The sequence below is a fragment of the Callorhinchus milii genome, unplaced genomic scaffold, assembly GCF_018977255.1.
Source record: "Callorhinchus milii isolate IMCB2004 unplaced genomic scaffold, IMCB_Cmil_1.0 Scaffold20, whole genome shotgun sequence".
Lineage (NCBI taxonomy): Eukaryota > Metazoa > Chordata > Chondrichthyes > Chimaeriformes > Callorhinchidae > Callorhinchus > Callorhinchus milii.
The window spans coordinates 12457150-12475337 of record NW_024704761.1 but is presented as its reverse complement, the minus strand read 5'-3'; the positions used below and the strand labels follow the sequence as shown (position 1 = coordinate 12475337).

Sequence of the window (18188 nt, the reverse complement as noted above, 5' to 3'; positions counted from 1 at the left end):
CTCAGGGTCAGACTCCGCCACTGTCAGGTGCTCCGGGACGCGACCCCACGTGAAGGGCGCGTTGTGGGGTGTATTTGGGCTCTCCCTCACTCCCATGTTGTAGAAGTGTGACACTGACCTGGTGACGGATCAAAATCTGCCACGAAAATGATGGCGCTCAGAGACTCCCATCCACATCCTCTCTAAACATCTGAATACAGGTCACAGTTGTACTCAATACATTAAGTGTTGGACTTGTAAATATATCATTATCACTCACAGCTGTTGGTCAGTGCACTGTGTAAAGCACAGGGGAGGGGGGCGGCCCTGTACACACAGCCCCCCCACCCCCGCTACACACACACACACACACACACACCAGCCCCCCCCCGCTACACACACACACCAGCCCCCCCCCCGCTACACACACACAGCCCCCCCCCGCTACACACACACACAGCCCCCCCCCCGCTACACACACACACACACACACACACAGCCCCCCCCCCCGCTACACACACACACCACACACAGCCCCCCCCCCCCGCTACACACACACAGCCCCCCCCCCGCTACACACACACACACACACAGCCCCCCCCCCCGCTACACACACACACACCACAGCCCCCCCCCCCCGCTACACACACACAGCCCCCCCCCCGCTAACACACACACACACACAGCCCCCCCCCGCTACACACACACACACACCAGCCCCCCCCCCCGCTACACACACACCACACACACAGCCCCCCCCCGCTACACACACACACACACAGCCCCCCCCCCGCTACACACACACACCACCACACAGCCCCCCCCCCCGCTACACACACACACACAGCCCCCCCCCCCGCTACACACACACACACACACCACCACAGCCCCCCCCCCCGCTACACACACACACACAGCCCCCCCCCCCCACACCCCCCCCCCCGCTACACACACACACACACAGCCCCCCCCCCCGCTACACCACACACACACACAGCCCCCCCCCCCCCCCGCTACACACACACACACAGCCCCCCCCCCGCTACAACACACACACACAGCCCCCCCCCGCTACACACACACACACACAGCCCCCCCCCCGCTACACACACACACACCCCCCCCCCGCTACACACACACACACACAGCCCCCCCCCGCTACACCACACACACACAGCCCCCCCCGCTACACACACACACACACACAGCCCCCCCCCCGCTACACACACACACACACAGCCCCCCCCCCGCTACACACACACACACACAGCACTGGGCAGCGCCGGCAGCTAAGATTTGGGGCTTGTTATTGAGCAGCGGCCCCGGAACCCCCCGCCCGGCCTCGGGGGAGCGGTTCGGTGCCGGACCGGAAACCCGGGGGAGCGGTTCGGTGCCGGACCGGAAGCGCGGCTGCACGCGGTGATGGCGGAGGGCGCGCAGTTGGGGCTCGAGCAGCAGCTGCCGGTGCTGCAGCAGTTGGAGCGGGTCGGGCTGTTCACCCACCACGAGATCAGGTGCGAGTCCCCGGGGGGAGGGCCGCGGCGGCTCCCGGTCCCGGGCCCGGGCCCGAGGCTCACGTGTTCACGGTGCCCTCTTGTCTCCACAGGGCGGTGGTGAGGAAAACCTCGGCTCTGGAGTACAAACTGCACCGCAGAGCTCTCAGCAAAGAGCACTTCATCAACTTCATTCAGGTCAGACACCCGCGGCCCCGCCCGCACTCTGCGGCGCTGTTACTGTCCTCAGGATCCTCCAAACCCTCCATTGCACCTCATAACATAATCATTTGTTGGCGAAAGAAGAGGCCATCTCCATCTCGCTTCCCCCCACCGTCCTGACAGTCGCTTCTCATGTCTTGTCCCAAACTACATACTGTATCCTGAGATATTATTTTCTTGCAGAAATCTGTCTTAATTTGTTCTTGAAACAAATGACATTTTCTGCTTCCACCATCTGTCTCCCTGTTCCATAAGTTTATTACTCTCTCACTGTAAGTAGTGTTTCCACAGATTTGTTCTGAATTTACCCCCTTTTCTTCAAACCAGTGATCTAATTCCATGTTTAGGACTCTGACTCCATAGGTTGTGGCCATGAATTCTACATTCCAACCACATTCCCTGTAACTTGAAGGGTTCGGGGGGAGTTTTGTATCATGAAGAGTTTGAAAGGGGAAGGTTCTTTTCATTCAGCCGGGAGTCTGACATGAGAAACCCCAGCACTATGCTTAAGAGTATCCAAACTAAATTGAGAATTCCACTTTCCCACCTACACATGGAAATACCAGAGATGTTTATTGGAATGGGATGTGCTCTCTCTCCCTGGAGGGACTCATACTGCTTACCTAAATCTGGTAAGTATCGAGTATTAGTTTGCAACGTAAACACTGGTGTGAAAAGTGCAGTAGAGCTGTTATTGGTGTGTTTATTACCTTTCATGTTTTTCAGTATGAAATTAACTTCCTGGAACTGATCAAGAAAAGACGAGCAGTAAGTGAAAATCTTCCTCTTACATTACATTACCCGAAGCTCCCAACTTTTCTCCTATTTCTAAACTCCTTTTTCTAAATTCCCTCCCTCCAGCGAATTGGTTATACATTCAAGAAGGACGAGATTGAGTACATAATTATTAACCGGATTCATAATGTCTTCAAAGGAGCCACTGAGAAGTGGAAGGTGAGGCCTGTTATTTGGTATGTGTGTGTGTGTATCTGTCTGTCTGTGTGTCTGTCTGACTGACTGACTGATTCTGTCTGTTGCAGAGTGACATCAAGCTGTGGCTTTCACACATCGCATTTTGCAAGAAATGGGTAAGTGTTTTTGATATCTTATTTCCTGATTAGTCAATATTTCTGTCCTCACCTGCCATCAGGCACTAAATCATGTGGGACGCCTCCAACTAAATTTCCCAACCTAACCTGTTCTCAAGCCAACAGTAAGCCCAACTGAGGACCCTCCTTCCCTGGATAAATGTGTCTGTCCTCCTGCAGCCAGCAGAATTCCCATCGTGTCTGTGCTGTAACACCAGCTAGATTGGCTTTCTTTCCCTTCCTAGCGGAAAAGGGAAAGCCATTCTCAGATGAAATGCTGCTGGGAGTGAGGATGCCCAAGTCTGTGGCTGTGGAGGACAGTTCAGGGCAATGGGTACTGATGGCTCTGTTTATTTCACAGAACAACAAGCTGAGGCTCAGCAAAGTTTTCTCTGCAATGCTGGCCATTCACCCAGACAAGCCAGGTAAGCAAGGGCTGAGGGCATTCAGAAACTAGCAAATCCAGCAGTGTCTGAGGGAGGATAAGGGGCAGTGACTCAGCTTAGACCCTTCACTAGTGCTGGAGACAACAGCAGCAACAAATTCCATTCATATATCACCTTTCACAATTTTTTTTCCAATTGTAAGAAATAGCAGTGGGTTGGGTGGCAGGGAGTGAGGTGGAGGAGTTAAGGGAGATGAAATAATGGTCCAAGACAGTGTCCATCAAAAGGGTGGGGGAACAGGGGGGGGACAGACTTCCTCTGGTACCTCAGCACAGATATCCACACACTCAGACAGAGAGATGGCATGGTTGTGTGTTTTACACCTTTTTAATCACTTATTTTCCAGCACTGTGGATCATGGCTGCCAAGTGGGAGCTGGAGGATCGCACGGCCTCAGAGAGCGCGAGGCATCTGTTCCTGCGGGGTTTACGCTTTCATCCCAAATCTCATAAACTGTATCAGGAGGTGAGGCTTGGTCTGCGTCTGAGCTGCTTCTCTTCACTCTAGGGACGTGAGATGTAGGTGGTATATGCTTCTCGGCAACCTGTATCTGACACTAATCCCAGCCTTGTGGTCTCTCTGCAGTATTTCCGGATGGAATTGATGCATGCAGAAAAACTACAGAAGGAGAAGACTGTCCTGGAGACTCATCGGGACAAGGTATGGACACAATCTCATTATTGACTCCTGGGGAGATGGTTGGGGCTGGATTGATGTGCTGCCCTGGTGTCAGGTGCTGTGGTGCCCGGTGGCTGAGTGTTGCGTGTTTTACAGAGTAAATCTGCATATCCCAAGGAGATCCTGCAGGGTGAGCTGGCGCGAGTTGTGTACAAAAATGCCATCGAGAAAATCCCAGGTAAGCACCTGACCTGCTCCAGGGTCTGTCTCACTGTGGAGTACAGTGTCTGATTAGGCTATGGAACTCTATCCCCCAGTGCCTTCGCCGCCTCCTCCCTTTCCTCCTTCAAGGCCGGTCTCAAGACCTTTCTCTTTGACCGTGCCTTCAGCTCTCCTCTCGACTCTCTACCCCCTCCTCGCTCCCTCCCTTCCCTCCCCCTGACCATTTCCCCCCAATGCTCGGGTCCTGACCCAACTGTACAGCGCCTTGGGACGTCCTCCCGACGTGAAAGGCGCTCAATAAATGGAATGTTGTTGTTGTTGTTGTTGCACCATTGATTGCAGCTCTGCACATTTTCCATCGGTTCCCAGTGTTTCCAGGGCTGAGATCGTGCTCCAGCATCAGTGACCTGGGTGGTTCTCGGTGACTGATCTCTGCTTTGCTATATTCAGGTGATGCTGAATTCCACCTCTCGTTGCTGACAATCGCTGCCCTCTTCAGTTTCACGCAGGAGCTGCAGAGAGAGATTCTGCAAGAGTGAGTCTTTTCTACGTGGCTGAATGAGGATGTTATCTGTTACCATGTGACTGGACATGTGTCTTGCATGTGTGTTTGGCGTGCTGTGTGTGTTTGGCGTGCTCTATCTCTCTGCCCACTACTGGCTGATGTCATCAATCAGTCCCTCTCCCCTGGATCAGTCCCTGCCCCTCAAAACTGCTGTCAAAACCCCCCTCCTCAAAAAACCTTCCCTAGATCCCTCAAACTCTAGCCACTACCGCCCTACTTCAAACCTGCCCCTCCTTGCCAAAGTCCTAGAACGCGTTGTTGCCAATCAACTCCGCGCACACCTCTCCTCCCACTCCCTCTTCGAACTCCTCCAGTCCGGTTTCCACCCACAGTACAGAGACTGCGCTTGTGAAAGTCACAAATGATATCCTGTCGTGACCAGGGCTCCCTCTGCCTCCTTGTCCTGGACCTCTCCACGGCGTTCGATACAGTCGATCACGCCATCCTCCTCCACCGCTTTTCCTCCGTCATCCACCTCAGTGGGAACGCACTCACCTGGTTTGAGTCCTGCCTCACAAACCACCAGCAGTACATCTCTACAAAGGGCTTTTCCTTACGGTCTCACCCGGTTATCTGCAGGGTACCCCCAAGGATCCATCCTTGGCCCCCTCTCTTCCTAATCTATATGCTTCCTCTTGGGGATGTCATCCGCAGACATGGGGTACACTTCCACATGTATGCGGACGACACCCAACTCTATTTTTCCACCTCACTTTGCGATCCCCATTCCCCTGTTATTCTGTCAACTGCCTGTCAGACCTCAGGAGCTGGATGAGCATGAATTTCCTTCAGCTAAATGTTGACAAGACGGAAGCGACACTTTTTGGCTCTAGTCAACTTCTTCAATCGCACGGTTCTCACTCATCTCCTCCGCCTTACCCGACCTGCCCCTAAAACTCTCCGAACCCGTATGCAACCCAGGCTTCAGGTTCAACCCCCGATTATCCTTCCTCCCTCCCTCACATCCGGTCCTTCACCAGCACCGCTTTCTTTCACCTCTGACTCATTGACAGTCTCTGCCAATATCTCACCCCAAAAGCCGCCGAAACCCTGGTCCATTCCTTTGTCACCTCTGGCCTGGACTATTCAAATGCCCTCCTCGCCGGTCTCCCCTCCACTACCATCCATAAAATCCAGGTCATCCAGAACTCTGCCGCCCACATTCCTACCCGCACCAAACTCCGCTCACCAATCACTGCACTGGCTGCCTATCCCAGAGAGGATTGATTTCAAGATCCTCACTCTTGTTTTCAAATCCCTCCATTCCTTTGCACCCCCCGACCTCTCTGACCTCCTCGCTCCTCACAACAGTGCCCATTGCCTTCGTTCCTCCGGGTCTGGCCTCCCCCTTGTCCCCCTTCGCTCCACCCTCGGCGGCCGTGCCTTCAGCCACTGCGCCCCGAGGCTCTGGAACTCCCTTCCTCACTCCCTTCCCCTCACCCCCTCTCTTCCTACTTTCAGGTCTCGGCTGAAGACTTTTCTTTTCGACCGCTCCTTTGGTCACCTTCCTCCACTTGGCTCGGTGCTGGGATCCGTTACTATGAAACGCTCTGAGATGCCGTCCAATGTGGCGGGCGCTATATAAATCCAAGTTGTTGTTGGCACGCTGTGTGTGATGGCGTGCTGTGTGTATTGGGTGTTGTGTATGTTTGACGTGGCATGTGTTTGGCATGTGGGTGTTACGTTACATGTGGGCGAGGCATGCTGTGTGCATGCGTGCCGAGCTGTGTGCATGTGTGTGACGTGCTGTTTGTGCTGCTCTGCAGTTTACAGACACTTCACACCAACAACGCCACGACCTGGGACTTCCTGGCCAGACGTGAGCTGGAGGCTGAGCCTCTGCCATTGGCTGGAGTGTTGCCACGACTACAAGCGTGTGATGTGTCCCGGCGTGAGGGGCGGTGCCATGCCGTGTATGAGGAGGCCGTGTGCAAGGTGCCAACAGGTTAGAACATATGTGTGTGGGGGAAGTGGTGGGGGGCACTAGTGCTGTCACTGACAGCATTTCTCAGTCACTGACAGGCCTTCAGCGACTGAGTGACACAGTAAACTAACGGTTGCTGTGTTCTGGTCTGACCACAGAGGCTGTGTGGAAATGTTACATCACCTTCTGCCTGGAGAGGTTTAAACGGAAAAGCAACAATAAGGCCCTGCGAGAGATGGTGAGTAACAAGGAATCCACAGGTGTGACCACTGCAGGGGATGAGGGGGCTGCTGGGAGCAAGAGCAAAGTTTCATATTATTCCTTTCTGTTTTGCAGAGACAGACAAAGCTGCTGTCAGTGTTTGAACGGGCGCGTGAGAGCAACCTGTTTCCAGAAACTCTCTTACCGCAGTGGGTAGGTGTCACTGTGTGTGTGTGTGGATGTGAGAGGGTGAAGGGAGGCAAGGGAGTTCTTTGTGAAAGTTATCCAGTGTGGATCTCGGTATAATCAGCAACAGTGATAACAGCTCACTGTAGGCCAGTGGAGGCACAGGAGCAATTCCGTTCAATAACCTGCCTGTCTGTCTGTCTCTTTCAGCTGCAGCTGCTGGTGGATCTGGGCAAACCCGAGGAGGCAGCACGTGTGGCTATGACTGAGGCTCGTTACAGTAGTTCAGTGCAGGTTTGGGTGCAACGGCTCCAGGTTCTGATGGGGTTACAGAGCAATGCTGTGAACAGCCTGTGTGAGGAAGCTTTCCGCCAGGTCCCACCCAAGGTTGGTAAACTTCCCTGATGGCCAAGAGGCCCTGTGTGGACAGTAGCAGCCAATACAGAGCTGCTGATAGCAGAGCAGGGAGTAGCCTCGGGGCTCAGTGGTCAATGCTGTTCTTACACTCACTACCTTCCTCTCTCACAGGACAGTTTACCTTTGTGGACTCTCTGGTTGGATTGGAGTGAAAACACAAACAGCCAGGAGGAAATTGAAGCTATTTATCAGGTGAGTTTGGTGGCACTCGGTGGCTGAGGAGGGAGAGGTTTTGATGGGCGACGCAGCATCTCAATGACATTGATTTGTACCCACAGAAGGCGCTATTGTCCCCAATCAAGCCCGTCTCTGTGGCTGTGAAGGAGAAGTACCTGGACTGGGCGCACCGGACGGCAGGCTACCGAGGGGCAAAGAGAGTCTTCAACAGGTGGGTGATCACTAGTGTCACCGCGCTGCCCCTAGCACTGCTCGCTGTGGCTGTGACTGCCCCCAGCACTGCTCACTGTGGCTGTGGCTGCCCCCAGCACTACTCGCTGTGACTGCCCCCAGCACTGGTCGCTGTGGCTGTGGCTGCCCCCAGCACTACTCGCTGTGACTGCCCCCAGCACTGCTCACTGTGGCTGTGGCTGCCCCCAGCACTACTCGCTGTGACTGCCCCCAGCACTGCTCACTGTGGCTGTTGCTGCCCCCAGCACTACTCGCTGTGACTGCCCCCAGCACTGCTCACTGTGGCTGGGACTCGATACCCACGTCATTGGTGTTTTCATTGTTTGCTGTTTTTCTGCTTCCAGCCTGCGGGAGTCTCGGCCTTTCTCTCTGGAATTTTTCAGGAAAATGATTGAGATTGAAAAGGAGCAGGTGAGTGATCCCATGGGTGGGAGATCCTGGGAGAGGGAATTCTGCTGTGAGATCCCGCGGGAGTGTTGGGTCTGTGGAGGTAGCTATACAAGTGCAGGTTGTTGTTGTAACCGCGACATTATTGCTCCGCAGGAAGCCTGTAAAATGTTGCAGCTGCGAGAGGTGTATGAGCGAGCGCTCCGCGAGTTTGGATCCACAGATGCTGGTAACGACTCCCTTTCTAATCAATGGCACCAAGTCTGAGGTCACTTCAGCTGGACTGTGTGAAGTGTCTTTTGATGGGGATTAAACAGGAAGTTTCCATGGAGGCTGACTGTGCGAGCGCGAGGGCTTTGGAGACGATGCTGACTTGGGGAGGGGGCTGTGGGCTGGGGTCTCACTATTCGGGGTTTGGTTCTCACCGTTTTTCTACTTTGTTCTCAGACCTATGGCTGGATTACATCTGGGAGGAGCACAGCCACCCACACGGGCAGCCATGCAATGTGGGGAAGCTGCACTGGAGAGCCATGCAGGCGCTGCAGGGAGAGGGCGTGGAACACTTTGTGACTCAGTACACACTCCTCCAGACAGGACATTTGGAGCAGGAGTGAGTGACCATTAGCAACTGTCTAAATAAACTAAACAGCAGACAACAGGCTCCGCTAACCTTTAAACCCACACCTGGAGCTCCTGCAATGGCCAATCCTTTCTTCAAAGAGAAACTACTAGAAACAGAGAAAAAAATCATGTGATTAAATTTTTTTCCCTGAACAAGTTCTCACTGTCTTGGTGTCTTGGCCCAGACACTCTGTCCCTGACAGGACGAGGATCTGCGTGGGGTGGGGGGGCGAGGGAGCCATGGAGCCAGCGAGGGTGGGGGTGAAAGTCTCACAGACTGATGTCGGAGAGGCTGGTGTCCTGCTCAGCTTCTAAACATAGCCTGTGTTTCTCTGTCCAACTTTGTTTTTTCTCTCTCTACATTCCTGAGATCTCAGAAAGTTCCTGATTTAGTTTGGCGTCAGACCACATCCATCTAATGTGTCCACCAGCTTTTATTAATATTGACTACAGATTAAATGTATGTAATTTCCTCACTGGTAACCTCAGCCACTGTCCAGTCCAGTGTGAGGCCAGCTGTGTATAAACAACGCATTGCTGATCAAGATTCATTTCCTTTGCAAACCAAGTTGTTTGGTTTCCTGTGGAAAAACTTTGTTTTGAGAGACTCAAGTATATTAATTTCTTCTTGAAGTATTATAAAGATTGTTTCCATTTCCTCATCCTTTTCCTGAAGCGCAATCCTTACTGTTTGTAGTGTTTCTTCTATTTGTGTCAAATTAGCAGTTAGCATCATTATCTGAGACAGAACATGAATTTTTGTCTGCCCTAAACCCTGGAGGTTTTGCTGCATCTTCGTGCATTTGAATTCATTTCTGTAAATCTTCAATTTATAACATAACGCCATGAAAACTGCAACAATTGCAATTATAACAATTAATACAGAAAAAATAGACCATATCAGCTTGAGGTTCTGGAGCTCACTTCAGAGATTCTCCTGCTCCCTGAAGAGATTCTGCCGCTGCCGTGAGAGAGCACAGAGGGCACTTTGTGTCCGAGTGTTGAAGGGCCTCAATGATAGTGTATGTGACGCAGGTGTAAATGCACCTGAGGATTTCCATCCTTCACCAGCAAAACAAAGGTGTTTCAGGTTTGTTGTCACCACTGTAACAACCAATTTCACAAATGCTGATAAATTATAACACATCACCAAATTGACTACAGGAAGCACAGACTGCTGAGAATGGATTCGTGTAGCTCAGTGGTTAAGAGCACTCGCCTCACAAGCGAGACCTGGGTTTGATTCCCGGTCAGGGTGAAACCTTAGGCAAGGTTCCTTGTTCCACACACTTGTTTACCTAGCAGTAAGTAGGAACCTGGGTGTTAGTCGATAGGCGGATCACTTTTCTTGGGGTAATAATCCCTTCAAAATAAATAAAAGTGGTAATTTGGGTAATCAATTCACAAATGTGGCACTCTGCTGTGGGCAATTGGCTTTAAAGTATATTCTGTGAAGCACTTTGAGATGTCTCAAAGATGCCAAAAGCACTATATCAAATGCAAGGATTATTATTCATGGACACAGTGGCACTGGTGAGCTCCTAGTTATAAATAATAAACAATTCTTACATTTGGTTTGACGTCAGGAGGATGTGCTTCACGGGTTATACTGTAATCTGATAGATTATCCAACCTGTCTCTATCTGGATTACACCTTAAGGGATAAATTAGGACACATTGCCCACTTGTATCACTCACAGGGATCTGCCTGTGAAATTGAGACCAATGCTCCACCTCATCTGATTCCCTGGAATGAGCTGCTTTCTGCACCTGAACTCGAAGTCACCTGAGAACATTGACAGCTCTGCGCAAACTTCAGATACAATAGCAGAAAATGTTGAGAAATCAGTTTAGCCAAACGTGTGTAGCTGCTTTGTGCACTTGTCATCATTAGGAAATAATTGCACATTCTGTAACTAAACCTTTATAGTTTTCTCATTTTAATCAAAAACGATAATTAAATTGTTTGAACACTTGAATATGTGATGTTACAGAAAAGCAAAACTTTTATATATTAGAATTGTAAACATCACAGAAATCAATGGCAGTGCTATTTTGAGTGCTCTAACCAGCTTAGTGGTTACAGCACTCACCTCACAAGCAAGAGGACCTGGGTTCTATTCCCAGACAGGGCAAAACCTTGGGCAAGTTTCCTTACTGCACACGCCTCTGTTTACCCAGTTGGTTGTCAGTCGATTGGTGGATCATTTTTCCGGGGATAATAATTCCTCATGAAAAAAAACAATAATTTGGTCACTCAATCCACAACTGTTTGTGGGACGCTACTTTGCACAATTAGCTGCCGCTTTTCGCTCACAAAATACAGTCAATTCACTTTACAGTATATTCTGTAAAAATTGATCATTAATACAGCTTTGAGACATCTCAAAGTACTTTGAGCTGTCTCGAAGACAAGATAAGGCACGTGCAAGGATTACTATTATTTATTATAGTGCTCTCTCTCTGTACAAGGACAGTTAAACCACTTATGTGCAAATGTGCTGGAAAGTGTCTGTGAGGGAGACTTGAAATCCAGCAACTTGTGACCTGTATCCCTGGTTAGAATTGTTGAAGGAATCTGATGTGGAGCCACACCTTGGAGAGGATGCTGATTCGTGGCACCTTTCAGGCTGTTTCCTGGCACGTTAGAGATGTTGGTGACAGTTTAGAGGCTGGTTGGTGACTGACATCATATTATAATTAGAGCAAGGTCATTTAGGAGTGAAATCAGGAAGCAGTTTTTCAAATTGTGAAATGTGGTTGAATGGCCTCCTAACAGTTAAGATTTAGGTTAGGAATAGATTAGAGGCTAATGGTTTATAGCCTGCTCACTGAAGACAGAATTAAGAACATCAGAGGTGGGTTAGAAATAGTATTAGGTAAGCTGCCAGTTCAACACTGGTTTCTGGTCTTGTTAAAGGGGTGTACACTGGGAGCTGGGTGAGTGGTTTTATCAGAGGGATTGGATCCTGGATATAGGGAGAGAGCAGTGGTAATGCTGGCTGTGTTATTAAAGCAGTGAACTTGGTACATCCTCTGGGAACACAGGATCAGGAGGAGGCCATTCAACCCCTCAAGCCTATTCTGTCATTTTATTCATAGCTGATCTGTGCCTCAACTCCAATTACCCAGCCTTGCCCCATAACCCCTGATAACCTGATCTAACAAACATCCAATCACCTCAGTCTTTTGGGGAAGAGAGTTCCAGATTTCCACTACCCTTTGGGTGAAAAACTGCCTCCTGATAGAACTCCTTGATTCTAAAGGGGCAAAACAATATAGATCATGACGGGCTGTTTCAACTTGTCCAGGATAGTAACACCAGAGGCTGCGATTGAAAGGGGTAAATTCAGAATGAATACACAAACACTATTTTAGTGAGTGAATAGTGAACCTGTGGCTCCCGAGGGAGACGGTTGAAGCAGGAAGTGTTGATTCTTTCAAACACAGATTAGTTTTTTTAGGAAACAACATTATGGGATACAGAGAAGGTAGTTTGGACATATGTGCCTGTGACCGCCGGGAAGGTGGAAGGCGAACTAGATGGACCTTGGTCTTTTTTCAACTAGAATTTCTTATGTTCCTAAATGACCTGGCACTAATTTTAACCTGGGTTCAATTCCAGGCAGGGCAAAACCTTGGGCAAGTTTCCTTACTCTACACGCCTGATAATAATCCCTCCCAAACAAAAACAATAATAAATTGGTCATTTTAAGTCCACGACTGTTTGTGGGACATTGCTGTGCGCAATTGGCTGCCGCGTTCGCCCACAAATATACAGTCAATTCACTTTACAGTGTGTTCTGTGAAGCGCTTTGAGACGTCAAGAAGATGTGAAAAGCGCTATATCAAATGCAAGGATTATTATTATTATTTAAGCTATTGGCCCCTTGTCCTGGATTCCCCACCAGAGGAAATAGTTTCTCTGTAGCTACCCTATCGAATGCCTTTATTATTTTAAAAACCTCAATCAGATCGTCCCTCAACCTTCCAAACTCAAGGGAATGGAGACCAAGCTTATGTAACCTGCCCTCATAATTTAATCCTTTCAGCCCTGCTATCATTCTGGTGAATCTGTGTTGCACCCTCTCCAGAGCCAATATATCCTTCCTGAGGTGCGGTGCCCAAAATTGAACACAGTCTCCATATGGGGTCTGACCAAGGCTCTGTATAGTTGAAGTCTCATTTCCTCTCCTTTATATTCCAACCCCTTGAGATAAAAGGCCAACATCCTATTAGCCTTCTTGATAATGTTTTGTGCCTGTGAGCTTGTCTTTAGTGATTTGTGTACGTGGACACCCAAATCTCTTTGCTCCTCCAAAGTTCTGAGGTTTCTCCCCATTTAGAAAATATTCTGTTTTGCTATTTTGGGATCCATGACCTCACACTTCCCCATGTTGAACTCTATCTGCCACAGTTTTGCCCACTCACTTAATCTATCTAAGTCCCTTTGCATCTTCCTGCACCCATCTAATAATAATAAAAACCCTTGCATTTGATGTAGCGCCTTATCACATTTTCAAGATGTCTCAAAGTGCTTCACAGATTATACTGTAAAGTGAATTGACTGCATATTTTATGGGCCAAACACTGAGCCTCCTAACTTTGTGTCAGCTGCAAATTTTGCTATAAAACTCTCTATTCCTTCATCAAAGACATTTATATATGTGTATGGTGAGGCCACAGTACAGACCCCTGGAGAACATCACTAGTCACATCCCGCCAATCAGACCACGTTCCTTTTATCCTTACTCTCTGTTTCCTGCCTCCTAACCAAATACCAAGCCACATGGCAAGTTTACCTCCCATTCCATGTGCTTTTATTTTTGCTAATAATCTCTTATTCAGAACCTTATCAAATTCCTTCTGTAGACGACATCCACAGACACTCTCTAACCATCATGTTATTGACCTCCTTAAAATATTCAATCAGATTCGTCAGACATGACCTACCCTCACAAATCCACGCTGACTCTTTGATTAGCTCATACTTGTCCAAGTGCTCAGTCGCTCTGTCCTTGATGAGAGATTCCAGTAACGTCCCCACAGCTGAAGTGAAGCTGACAGGTCTGCTGTTACCTGGTTTCTCCCTCCCTCACTTCTTAAATAATGGAGTGACATTTGCAATTCTCCAATTCAAGGGCACAATTCGTGAATGTAGAGCTTTGGAAAATTATGACTAACACATCTGCAATTTCCTCCCCTACTTCTGTTAATCCCCTGGAGTGGTATCCACCAGTTCCTGGAGATTTGTCTATCTTTAATCCCATTATTTTCTCCATTACCATCCTTATTATCCATTATAGTCTCACCTACATTTGTCTTTAATGGGGCCCACATTCCACTTTACCACTCTCTTTCTCTTAATATATTTCTAAACACTTTTACTATTGCCCTTGATATCTCTTGCATATTCCCTCTTTGCACCTCTCATTACTTTCTTTGTATCTCTTCCTTGTTTTTTATAAGTCTCCTAGGCCGCCAGATTTCTACTTGTTCTTCCGTTCGTGTTAACCTTTCTTTTAGTTTGTTGCTGCCTCTGACCTCATTTGTTGAGCCTGGCTGTTGAGCGTTTGTGTTTGGGGGATGGCCTGGTTCTGTTTTGTACTAAATTCTTCTTTGAAAACTTCCCACGATATGTCTGTGGGTTTACCCATTAACAGTTCAGCCCCGTTTAGCAGTTCATTTATTTCTCATCCCTTCAAAGTTTGCCATAAAGTTTTAAATTTAAAATCTTGGTTTGCGACTCTCCTTCTCCCTCTCAAACCTTATATCAAATTCAATCATATTATGGTCACTATTTGCAAGGTGTTCCCGCACTGTCAGATAGTTAACCAATTCTGGTTTGTTACTCATCAACAAATCATGTTAGAATATGTTGGTTCCAAAACATATTCATAGAATCATAGAATTATACAGCACAGAAGGAGGCCATTCAGCCCATCGTGTCTGTGCTGCTCTTTGAAAAGTTTCCAAATCAACCCCACTCCCCCGCACTCTCCCCATAGCCCTGATCAACCCCACTCCCCCGCACTCTCCCCATAGCCCTGATCAACCCCACTCCCCCGCACTCTCCCCATAGCCCTGATCAACCCCACTCCCCCGCACTCTCCCCATAGCCCTGATCAACCCCACTCCCCCCCCCCCCATAGCCCTGACCAACCCCACTCCCCCGCACTCTCCCCATAGCCCTGATCAACCCCACTCCCCCACTCTCTCCCCATAGCCCTCCAAACTTGTCCTCCCCAAATAATTATCTCTCTTAAAAGTTGTTATTGAATCGGCTTCACCAGCCTTTCAGGCAATGTATTCCAGATCCGAACAACTCGCTGTGTGAAAATATTTCTCCTCACCTTCCCTGTTTCTTTTAACAACTATTTTCAATCGGTGTCCTCGGGTTACTGACCCACCCGCCAGTGGGAATAGTTTCTCCTGTTCACCCTATTGAATCCCTTCATAATTCCGAAAACTTCTATAAAGTCTCCTCTTAACCTTCTCTGCTCCCAGGAGAATAATCCTCGCTTCTCTCGCCTCTCCTGATAACTGAGGTCCCTCATTCCTGGTACCATCCTCGTCAATCTCCATTGCACCCTCTCCAATGCCTTGATATCCTTCATAAAGTGTGGGGTCCAGAACTGAGCACAGTCTCTATCTGAGGCCTAACCTGTGTTTTATATAAAGGTTCATCATAACCTCCTGACTTGTGTATTCTATGCCCTATTTATAAAGCCTAGTGTCCCATATGCTTTTTTAACAGCTCTATCTGCCTGTCCGGCCACCTTCAAACATTTACTATATGACCCCCAGGTCTCTCTGTCCCTTCACCCCCTGTAAGATTGTCCCATCAGCGTATATTGCCTCTCCTCATTCTTCCTCTCAAAATGCATCACTTTGCATTTCCCCACATTAAACTTCATCTGCCGCGTGTCGGCCCACGTTACCAGTCTGTCTGTGTCCTCTTACAGTCTGTTACTGTCCTCCTCACTGTTTACTACTTTTCGTAGCTTAGTATCATCTGCAAACTTGGAAATTGTCCTCCCTATACCCAAGTCCAGGTCATTTATATAGATCACAAACAACAGTGGTCTTAATACCGACCCCGGGGGGTCACCACTGCACTTCCCTCCAGTCACTCCATTGATCACTCTATCCTTATCCACTGCCTCTCCTCTCACCTCATCTTCCAAGGCGCTGTCCTTGACTGGTCCATATCGTACCTCTCACACCGCCTGCACTTCATCTCCTCAAACGGTTTCTCCTCCAGCCCCCGCACCATCTCAGGGCTCTGTCCTTGTTCCCCTCCTATTCAATATCTATATACTCCCTCTTGGTGACATCATCCGCAGACATGGGGTCAACTTCCACATATATGCGGATGACACCGATGTTTCTCCCTCTGCCCCCACCCTCGACTCCAGGACCCACTGCTGTCCTGACATACCCTTAACTGTCCTTTCTACCCCACATCCGTGCCATGACCCCCTCTGCCTTCCCCTACCTCCACAACATTGCCCGGCTCCACCACTGTCTCACACCGCAGGCCACCGACACCCTCATACACACTTTCATAACATCGAGGCTCGACTGTGCAAACTCCCTGCTTGTGGCCTCACCAACTCCTCCCTCCATAGGCTGCAGATCATCCAGAACTCTGCAGCCCGTGTCCTCTCCTGTACCAGGCTCCGTGACCCTATCACCCCCCTCCTCGTCCGACTCCACCGGCTTCCCATCTCACAGAGGATACAGTTCAAGATCCTGGTCCTCACTTTCAAAGCCCTCCACAGTGTTGCTCCCGCTGAGCGGAGGGAGCGGGCAGGTTGGTAGGGTTGGTACCATTCATAAAATCCAGATCGTCCAAAACTCTGTCGCCCGCATTCTTACCCGAACCAAACTCCGCTCCCCGCTCCCCCCAGTCCTGGCCGGACTGCACCGGCTCCTGTCCCAGAGAGGATCCACTTCAAGAACCTCACCTCGTATTCAAGTCCCTACACTCCTCTGCACCCCCCGACCTCTCTGACTTCCTCTCTCCTCGGCACAGTACCCGTTGCCTTCGTTCCTCCGGTCTGACCTCCTCCTCATCCCCCGAGTCCTCCGCTCCCCCCTCGGTGGCTGTGCCTTCAGACACTACCCCCCGAGGCTCTGGAACTCCCCTCCTCACTCCCTCCCCATCTCTTCCTACTTTCAGGTCCCTTCTGAAGACCTTTCTTTTCGACCGCGCCTTTGGTCACCTTCCCCGGCCCCTCCCTCCCTCCCTCCCCACCAGCTGGCTCCTCCCCCTCCCCCTCCCCTGGTCCCTCCCCTGCCTCCTCCCCTCCCCTGGCTCCTCCCCCCTCTCTTGGTCCCTCCCCCTCCATTGGCTCCTCCCCCTCACTCTGGCTCCTCCCCGGGCCCTCCCCTCCCCAGGCTCCTCCCCCTTCCCAGGCTCCTCCCCCTCCCTGGCTCCTCCCCTTAGGGCGCCAGAAAGATCCAAGTCGCTGTTGTTGTAGAGGTTAGGAGGTCGCAGAGGTAGGGGGGGAGCAGGGCCATGGAGGGCTTTGGAGGTGAGGACCAGTGGGGGGGGGGGGGGGCAGCCATGAAGGGTGATGCACACACACAAACACACACTGCGCCCCCTCCCTCACACTCTCCACTTGGCTGTTGCATTGAGTGGAGTTCTGGTGCCCTCTGGTGGCAGGTGGTGGAGGTGCTGCGGGTCTGTGTGACTGACCCCTGTCGGTCACGGGGCGGATGTTCAGGTCCTTCGAGACTTTCGCGAATCCGACAAAATTGTCTCCGTTTTTCAAACGAGAGTTTTCTCGTTTGAGAACTCCCATCAAAAAACGTCACATTTCACATCGGCGGCGAAACACGTCGTCACTTCAGCTCCGCCGCCGGGAGGAGGCGCTGCTCCCCGGGGCCGCCGGGAGGAGGCGCTGCGGGTCCACACCCCCCGGGGGGGGGAGCGCGGTCTCATCAACACGGCTCCGGGAGAGGACCCCCCCCCCCCCCTCCCTCTCCCTCTCTCGTCCCCCCTCAAGTCCCGCTCGGGCCGCTCTGAGCCCCACAGGCGCGGTGGCCAAGTGGTAAGGCGTCGGTCTCGTAAACCGAAGATCGCGGGTTCGAACCCCGTCCGTGCCTCAGCGGCGCATATTTTCTGTTTTATCTCTGACGGGTCGGGGGGGGGGGTCGCCCGGGGGGGGGCAGCCCGGGGGGGGGGGGTCGCCCGGGGGGGGGGCCCCCCCCCGGGCGACCCCCCCCCCCCGGGCTGCCCCCCCCCGGTAGCCTCTGAGAACGATACAAAAAAATTGTATCCCCTTATGTGAGAAAGGATGTACTCCCCTTTCGAGGGGGACCGCAGTGTAGGTTCATGGGGTTTGGTTCCTGGGGGTGAAGGGTTGACCCTCTGAGGAGAGTAAACGCTCTCTGTACTCT

At 50.7% G+C, this 18188-nt stretch overlaps 1 protein-coding gene and 1 non-coding gene across 2 annotated transcripts; both read left to right on the top strand.

Annotated features, from left to right (window-relative positions):
* Positions 1-1348: 1348 nt before the first annotated feature.
* utp6 (UTP6 small subunit processome component) lies at positions 1349-9441 on the top strand. Its single transcript, XM_007884426.2, has 19 exons — positions 1349-1493; positions 1586-1670; positions 2421-2462; positions 2556-2648; positions 2735-2782; positions 3144-3207; positions 3575-3693; positions 3814-3888; positions 4003-4084; positions 4519-4603; positions 6400-6578; positions 6716-6795; positions 6894-6971; positions 7155-7331; positions 7473-7553; positions 7640-7749; positions 8114-8180; positions 8313-8385; positions 8604-9441. The coding sequence occupies exons 1-19, from the start codon at positions 1402-1404 to the stop codon at positions 8768-8770; spliced, it is 1797 nt and encodes a 598-aa protein (XP_007882617.1). The 5' UTR covers positions 1349-1401; the 3' UTR covers positions 8771-9441.
* Positions 9442-17822: 8381 nt separating this feature from the next.
* On the top strand, positions 17823-17894 carry trnat-cgu. Its single transcript has one exon. It is a non-coding gene; the product is annotated as a tRNA-Thr (tRNA).
* The last annotated feature ends 294 nt before the right edge of the window (positions 17895-18188 follow it).

Excerpts from the sequence above, each read along its gene's own strand:
- utp6 (XM_007884426.2), top strand. The coding sequence starts at position 1,402 with ATGGCGGAGGGCGCGCAGTTGGGGCTCGAGCAGCAGCTGCCGGTGCTG. Across the intron at positions 1,494-1,585 it reads TTCACCCACCACGAGATCAG|GGCGGTGGTGAGGAAAACCT; the intron begins GTGCGAGTCCCC and ends TTGTCTCCACAG. Across the intron at positions 6,796-6,893 it reads ATAAGGCCCTGCGAGAGATG|AGACAGACAAAGCTGCTGTC; the intron begins GTGAGTAACAAG and ends TCTGTTTTGCAG.